The sequence below is a fragment of the Zea mays genome, chromosome 7 (assembly GCF_902167145.1).
Source record: "Zea mays cultivar B73 chromosome 7, Zm-B73-REFERENCE-NAM-5.0, whole genome shotgun sequence".
In the NCBI taxonomy this organism is placed as follows: Eukaryota; Viridiplantae; Streptophyta; class Magnoliopsida; order Poales; family Poaceae; genus Zea; species Zea mays.
Genome location: NC_050102.1, coordinates 175,569,100 through 175,577,917, shown reverse-complemented (window position 1 = coordinate 175,577,917; position 8,818 = coordinate 175,569,100). Strand labels below are relative to the sequence as shown.

The 8,818-nt window shown below is 44.6% G+C and overlaps 1 protein-coding gene across 1 annotated transcript; it reads left to right on the top strand.

Annotated features, from left to right (window-relative positions):
- The first annotated feature begins 1,035 nt into the window (after nucleotides 1–1,035).
- Nucleotides 1,036–5,298, top strand: LOC100284499 (phospho-2-dehydro-3-deoxyheptonate aldolase 1). Its single transcript, NM_001157394.2, has 5 exons — nucleotides 1,036–1,715; nucleotides 1,806–2,083; nucleotides 3,048–3,324; nucleotides 3,427–3,672; nucleotides 4,301–5,298. The coding sequence occupies exons 1-5, from the start codon at nucleotides 1,179–1,181 to the stop codon at nucleotides 4,577–4,579; spliced, it is 1,617 nt and encodes a 538-aa protein (NP_001150866.1). The 5' UTR covers nucleotides 1,036–1,178; the 3' UTR covers nucleotides 4,580–5,298.
- Nucleotides 5,299–8,818: the final 3,520 nt, after the last annotated feature.

The following is an 8,818-nucleotide window of genomic DNA, read 5'->3' as shown; positions in this document are numbered from 1 at the left end:
GCACGCGGCGACAATTTACTCGTCGGTCCAGGGACCCCCGGGGTCGAAACGCCGACCACACTTTTCTCCTGTGGATATTTGTCCAGTTAGGCTGCCAGAAGTAATGGGTCTACTTTGAGTATCCCGTTCCTAGGATTCGTCACTATTCAAACAATTTAATTAAAGAGTCTAACAAAATATATTTTATGCCTAAATGATTATTTAGCTTAAGTGTTAACTCATTTAATTATATAGCAATGCATAATTGAAAAATATATAAACAATAATTTCGGCTAGCCAGTATAGTAATAATTTTTTAAGATGTGTCTATAAAAAAATATAGAGACGAGTTTTAAAAGGTAGGTACACATAGCCGAAACTGAGCAATCCAAAATCGTATAAAATTAATTATTCACATATTGTTGAGATAAATTTTCGGTACTTTAGTACTTCAAGATAGAGAATTACTTCCTCCTCGTATTTTAGTTAAAAATAAGCTGACAATTATCTGAGAACAGAAATAGTATATTAAAAATGATGCAAACTATTGAAACGTGGATAATACGTATTGATAAGAAGGAAACCACTAGTACGATCTGAAAACTACCGACAGAAGCAGTGTATCGGTACGGTCCAACCTTTTTACTTGTATATATGATGGCCCTAATTCAAAGCGATGCCAAAAATTGTCCATTTCATTTCATATTCTCATGACCAAGATTTTCGCACGTGCACGATTACAAAGCGCACGCACAATACCACAAGCCGTCGACCCATTTGGTTGCATCAGCTCGGCGGCTCGATCGATTTGAAGCCAAGTCCATCACCGCCTACCAGACACCGTAGCGAGCCCGCACCTACCCTCTCTTTCTCTGCCGTAGAGGACCCACATTGTCATAGACGTAAACTCGCCACCAAACCCTGGAGGTACGACCTCTCTAATTGCAGACATAATCCCCAAACTACCCTTCCCCCTCCGTTCCACTTCCACCATCTCCTATCGTCTCGTCTCCTATCGCCACCCCTCCGTGGCTCCGTCATCGCGCACGGCTACCAACCCCTCCTCCGCCCGCCAATAAGTACCGCCCCGCTCGCCACCTCCATCTCAGAGGAGAGAGTCGCTCAGCACTGCACGACTCCTCCCCCATCTACCACTACCTGTCTACCTACCCAGCCCATCGATCACCCCTCGCAACGCAATGGCGCTGGCCACCAACTCCGCCGCTGCCGCAGCAGCTGCCGTATCCGGCGGCGCGGCATCCCAGCCGCACCGCGCGGCCACGTTCCTCCCGCTGAAGAGGCGCACCATCTCCGCCATCCACGCCGCCGACCCGTCTAAGAACAACGGGCCCGCCGTCCCCGCGGCCGCCGCCGCTAAGTCATCTGCCTCTGCGGTGGCCACGCCGGAGAAGAATCCGGCGGCGCCGGTAAAGTGGGCGGTCGACAGCTGGAAGTCGAAGAAGGCACTGCAGCTCCCAGAGTACCCGAACCAGGAGGAGCTGGACACGGTGCTCAAGACCATCGAGACGTTCCCGCCGGTGGTGTTCGCCGGAGAGGCGCGCCACCTTGAGGAGCGCATGGCCGAGGCCGCCATGGGCCGCGCCTTCATCCTCCAGGGCGGCGACTGCGCCGAGAGCTTCAAGGAGTTCCACGCCAACAACATCCGTGACACCTTCCGTATCCTGCTCCAGATGGGCGCCGTGCTCATGTTCGGTGGTCAGGTGCCGGTCGTCAAGGTACCAATACCAACCAACACGTCAAATTCACCAGGCATGCCGATTTGCTAGATCTGAGCCGACCTGTTCCGACTTTGTTGTGCACGGTAGGTGGGGAGGATGGCTGGCCAGTTTGCCAAGCCAAGGTCCGAACCGTTGGAGGAGAGGGACGGCGTCAAGCTGCCAAGCTACAGGGGCGACAACGTCAACGGCGACGACTTCACCGAGAAGAGCCGCGTGCCAGACCCGCAGAGGATGATCCGCGCCTACTCGCAGTCGGTGGCGACGCTCAACCTGCTCCGCGCGTTGGCGACCGGAGGGTACGCTGCCATGCAGCGCGTCACACAGTGGAACCTCGATTTCATGGATCACAGCGAGCAAGGTGATAGGTGAGAAAAACCGTCCCCCTTTCCTGCAATTTTCAGTAGCGTTTTTGCTGTGTTGGTTGTGAAGTTGCTGTCATGTCAGAACGATAATCTCTCGCACGAATCTGGTTACCACGATGATATGATGAGGAAAAATAACTACCTATGCGATATAGGTTGCCAGTGGTAGCATGGATGATGGATCCGTCTCTTTTGGTGTTAATTTCAAAGTGGAAATAACTATTCTTAGATACTTAACATTTTGATGAAAGTTTAAAATATGGAATGGAACTAGAACCATTCTTAAAATAGAGCAATGGTGCTCAGCAATTTTTGTGGTTCTTGATAATTTGTTGGTCGTCAGTGGTGTAAAAATCACGAGGCTCTTTTGGGCTATAATAAGTCAGTAGTACGAAGTTGGGTCCAAGTAGTTGTAGTAGAACATGCTGGATCTTTCCCTTTACATATCCCTTTCTTTCGAGAAAGCTGCTAGCAGGGCATCGCTGTCTTTGAGTCCACCTCCTTGTTGCATATAATTGATTTCTTGCGATAAACAAGGTATCGTGAGAAAGTGTTATTGTCAAGTCAATAAAACATGTGACTTGTAATCTGACCATGTAATCCTCTTTGTTGGTCATATTTAATGCATACAGTCTTTCTTTCCATTCAAGGTTTTGATTTAATCACAGCACTGTAGTCTATATTGTTTAATCAATGTAGTTTATAATATTTTGGGGACTAAGTATTTGGCTTTTCTTGGGAAATTGTTGCCCCACCAAAGTTCTTACAAGTATCCATCGGAAGGACGCATGTAAAACAACAATTTGTAACCAGAGTTACAAGAATAGCTTGGCTAATCATATGTTACTGCAACATGATTACCTGAAATGTTCATCTAATTTTGGTTGAAATAAAATTTGTGTTTGCAAATGGTCAAATAAATATCATAATCTGATGGTTTGAGTATTTTCATTGGAATGACATCTAGGTACCGTGAATTGGCCCATAGGGTGGATGAGGCTCTTGGGTTCATGACTGCAGCAGGGCTTACAGTTGACCACCCGATAATGACGACTACTGACTTCTGGACCTCGCACGAGTGCCTTCTCTTACCCTACGAGCAGTCTCTTACCCGTAAAGACTCCACCAGTGGCCTTTTCTACGATTGTTCGGCCCACATGTTGTGGGTTGGTGAGCGCACTCGTCAACTCGATGGAGCGCATGTTGAATTCCTTCGTGGTGTTGCCAATCCTCTTGGCATAAAGGTCAGATCTACATCCCTTTTTCTATTGGTTAAGTGAAATCTAGGCACTGTACTTGTCCTGTGATCCTGACTGTCAAATTGGCATGTATTTTGTGGAATGTAGGTGAGCGACAAAATGAACCCCAGTGACTTGGTGAAGCTGATTGAGATTCTGAACCCTTCAAACAAACCTGGAAGGATCACCATAATTACAAGGATGGGGGCAGAGAACATGAGAGTGAAGTTGCCTCATCTCATCCGTGCTGTTCGCAATGCTGGATTAATTGTCACATGGATTACTGATCCTATGCATGGAAACACCATCAAGGCCCCTTGTGGCCTGAAGACTCGTCCATTCGACTCAATTCTGGTGAGTGACCTTCCACCGGGAACTTCTTGTTCCTATTATGATCAATTTGAATGAACCTCAGTTTTGTTTGGGCATTCATATGGCTGTATTAGGAATATGGAATGATATCTGAAGTTCACATCTATTCTTTTGCTCTATATTTCTACTTTGTAAGGCTATAAGCTTGCAGAACTTAAGGGCATATGTCATACTTCTGGAATATTGTATCTGCTTATGATTTAATAGAAGTAGGATCACTAGGCTACTTATCCTCAATAGGTCAATAATGTTCTTGGCTGGGCTGGGGGTAAACGACCATGTTCAAATTGTTAATTCATTTTTAAGGCAGCATACTTTGGGTCTGCATTTTAGGTGCTGCTATTAATGAGTTTTGACCCTAAGTTCTGATAGAAGCCATTTGCTGATGTATTCTCAGCTTCATGAATGGATGTTAAAAATGCCACTCTTAAGGGCAATGCTTTGATCAATGATTTGGTTGACACATTGGATCTGTATAGTTCTATGTTTGCTCGTTTACTCTAGACATGTATTTCTACTGGAGTGTTTACACTTGATCTAGGAACATTCCATTCTGGCCTTCCAACTGATACCATACCATTGCTCTAATCGTGAACTCCATATCTAACAGGCTGAAGTGCGCGCATTCTTCGACGTGCATGATCAAGAAGGAAGTCACCCAGGAGGCATCCACCTTGAAATGACTGGGCAGAACGTGACCGAGTGCATTGGTGGATCACGGACTGTGACCTTCGATGACCTGAGCGACCGCTACCACACCCACTGTGACCCAAGGCTGAACGCCTCCCAGTCCCTGGAGCTCGCCTTCATCATTGCAGAGAGGCTCAGGAAGAGGAGGATGCGGTCGGGGCTCAACAACAGCCTGCCTCTGCCACCACTGGCTTTCTAAGTAGCCGAAGCTGAACAGAGAAGGTAGAGGGATAGTTGCGGCGACTCGAAAGATTACGCCTGTTTATTTGTTGATGCTTGGTGTGGAGGCCTGGTGGGTGCTCTTGGCACAAGTTACATGCTGGGGAGCTATAGGAGGGTACCTGTTGCGTTGTGGAAGACAGTAGCTAGTATTATGTGTTGTAATTGTATGCCTTCGTTTCATGTTCTGGGTGCGTGACTTGTCGACTTTGCTGCTTCTGGGGTTCTGACCTTGGTAAGGAGAGAATAAAGAGATAATATGAGTGCGAGATGCTTGCTGAACTGGTGCTCAGTAAATTGATCCCTTGATTGAATGGTTCTGTTCTGTTATCTTTTGCCGCACTTCTCCGAAAAAGTTTCAGGTATGCCATCAAATTTTATACTCATTCATTATGTGTCACAAAAATTGTGTGTATGACATGTGGAACCAGTGGTACACAAGAAACGATTATATTTTCCAATGGAATACAGAGAATTGGTCCTAAAATTTTCACTAGCGTTTTGTGGTACCACCTACTGCAAAGCCATCCTACTTAGCTTTGGAGACGAGAAAGTGCCTGTATGGAAGTAGTTGCCGCTCATTTATTGTTGGAGGCCTTCTCCTTCAGAAGATCTTCAAAAAAATAATTAACAATTTGTTTTCAGGATAATCTATTACAGGAAACTTCGTCTTCAAGATACAAGCTCTTCTCCTTTATGACGAAGGCATACAAGATAAAGACAGATCAAAGAGGATAAAAGTAAACGCTGAAGCTATCACCAGATAGACAGCTTCGGCTCGCAATGAAGATGATGAATAATGATGATGATCGAAAGAGGAAAAGACTATTTAGTCCTTAATAAATTGTATTACGATCATGTGTAAATGTTGAGAGCATAAATGTACTTTTGTCCGGGCTGCGTCCCGTGCCTATAAATAGATGAACAATAACACTGTACTGTTCACGCTGAATTGTATTCACTTTCTCGCATCCACACATTTGAGCAAGCCGAATGTATTAATGTAATATTAACATTATTGATATTCATTTATGTTCTATGGAATTGAAGAATAAGTGAGCTAATGAGATGCAGTTATCATATTTATCCTTTCACATTCTTATTCATATATTAAATGATTAAGGTATGTCCTTCCAAACATTCGTCTGATGAAGTATTATTCCCATTAGGAGATAATACTTCGGAAGACGAAGGTTCGTAATAACTAATAATTGTGTTGTCTTATTCTTGATTCATAGCATATGAGAACAAGTGATCAATATATATATATATATATATATATATATATATATATATATATATATATATATATATATATATATATATATATATTACATAAATTATAGATTGGGGTAGATGTTTTAATAATAAGTCTAATAGTTTTATTTTTATTTAGTTATTATTTATAAATATTTTGTTATTAATGCTCAAAGTTGAAAACAATTGACTTAGAACATACATTTGTAACCTTAAGATAGAGAATGAAGGGAGTAGCTACCAGATACTAACTATCAAATTTAACTGAATAAATGATTCACAGTTATTTGAAAATACTAATTTAAATATATAGAGCAAAATCAAAATGACTTTTAATTTAAAACAATCGAAATGATTTGTAATAATTTAAAACGAAAGTAGGAAATCGTAGGTCCAAGACATAATTTGGACCGCTCAAGAAATCATAAGTCAAAGACTTAGAGCATGTACAACTATAATTAATATAATATAGAGCCTCTTATAAAGTCTCAAGAGGCTAAGTAAAAAAAATACAAGAGGCACACTGTTGGTAAAGAGACCATCTCTTCACGATTTTTCATATACTATGTCTTTTAGTTGTATTGATGATCCAGGTTCTTAGGATTATACGATACAGTCTTTTAGCCGTCTGTTATCTTATAAAACCGAACTGCCGTCTTAGAGTTATACAAGCCCTTATAATTTGGACCGGAACCGAAGGAGTACTTAGGAAATCGGGTAGTTATTAATTCTTGACTGCGCACCAAACGTTAAAAATTGTATCATAATTTATAACCAGTTAATCATGTTATGCCATCCAAATTCAGTGTGCACTGATGCAATGGCCCGTGTATAGAAAGAGGTCTTGGGCTGGCTGTCACATACTGCAAACAAGCTTGTAATAAGCACAGCGGTGTTGGCAACTGCTGATGCAGGCCACAGTTAAGTTATAAACAAGCATTTCACATCACTGTATCACATAAAGAATGAGTATAAAATCTGTTGGCATACTAGAAATTTTTCCAATTTCCAAAATTTTACGTGAGTTCTATCTGCATTTAAACTGCAACATAGGAATAGAAATTTCTAATGGCATAATACAAACACAAGGTTGACTTGTCTATTATGGTTCGTGTTGATGATGAGTGATTGTTAACAGGTAGCGTCTCGGGTTGAGTCGTGGACTGACCCAGGCGTGAGATAATATATTGTGCAACCATGTTGGTCGGTTTGTGGTGTGCAAGTGTGGAACATGACCGACGGCGAAGGTGAATGTCATGAGGGTTCGTGCCTATGGACCGGAAGCGGCGAAGGACGAGCGTAAGAACTTAACCGAGGGACCGGAGTCATCAGGTGATTACCAATGGTGGCTGACGCATGGGACACACACTCGCATGAGGACGTGGTGGAGCGGGCCGTGTCGCCGGCGCGGTCCAGGACTGGTGAAACACGTGTACAGACGTGGGGGACGCACATGTGGTGCGCTACTCGCGGTGGTTTGGTGGTTGATCCTCGAAAAACCACCCAACGCTACGGACGACAGGTTTTCGACCGAGTTTGGCTTCAAAACTCGGCGGTGGCAGTTTCGGCGGGAATCAGAGGCGGCATGTGGCGTCATTGCAAAGGGTACGTCAAGACGAAGCAACTTCGTATGGAGCGCGTGGCGGTCAGATTAAAATCCTAGGAGTTGATCCATTTTGCCCCGGCTAAGTGGATATGCTCTATGTATCTAGGGGTAGTTTAGGAAGTACTAATAACCCTCTATAAAAAGAAGGGTGGGTTGGTTGTTTCAGTCATATTTTTGGCTTACTGTAAAGCCCAAAATTTGTATAAGAGGAAAATAATAAAATAAATAAATAGATATATGGATTTGAAAGTGTTTTAGGGATTATGGAACCTTGGGAAATTATTTGGTATTTGGTTTTCTATTTTTTATTTTTTTGTTGCATACTAAATTAGTGGAATCAAGTCAGTCATGTAACAAATAAACAAATAAAGAATTATGCATCTCATGCTGTTATTTTTTGGTGAAGCATGTAATCAAAAAGAGGGACCATAGTTTGAATTTGAATTCAAATTATGTTATGAATTTGAGTGGTAAAACAAAACAGAAAATTCAAAATAATAAAGAGAAGGGGAAAGGGAATCAGTTGGGCCAAAACCTTTGATTTCAGCCCACTCCCTTTGCGCGTTCGCGGCCCACCCCGGCCCAGCAAGACCGCGCGCACCACGATGCTGACTTGTGGGACCCTCCGGTCAGTCACCCGCCCATGCGCGTGTGGCCACCAATTGTCTGGCACGTCGGGCCCGCACGCCAGTCACCGAATGCCCCTGTTTCTCTTCTCGGCCGCGCGATGGCTAACGACCCCTCCGAAATTCGCGCTGGCAATTGCGACCACCTCCCCAGCTGCGGCCGCGTGACCCACCTACCCATATATCCAGGCTGTCCTCGCCGCTACTGCCTCAAACCCTACTGCGAAGCGATTGCAGAGAAGAGATTGGGGGAGGTGAGAGATCCATCGTCGCCGCAAATCGTTGGCATCGGCAGGGCACGATCCCGTGATAGCCCAGGGGGTAGACCAGAGCGTTCAAGACCGATTTGCGAGGCTGTGGGGCACGGCATCGACCGGGACCTGTCGGGTTGCTCATCGGTGGCGTAAAGACCGTTGCGGCTCCGCCCTAGCCGAGATTCCTGTACTCGCCGCGCCTAACTCCGGTAAGACGCTACCCATATGGTTCGCCGTGTTATTCTCTTCGTGTAGCACTAGTCGGGGTAGGGAATGGGCCTCCGTAACGCTTGGGGGCTGTACTCCGGCGGCGATTGCGGGCGCAAAGTAACGTCGGGGTTGCTGGAGCCGTTGATCCTTGCGCTAACGGCTCTGATAAGAAGCGAGGGATACCCCTTCACGGCATTAAACCCAGGTCGTTGATCGCTGATCTAGTGGTCCGGATGGGGCTCCATTTAAGTGCACGTGCGCCAGTG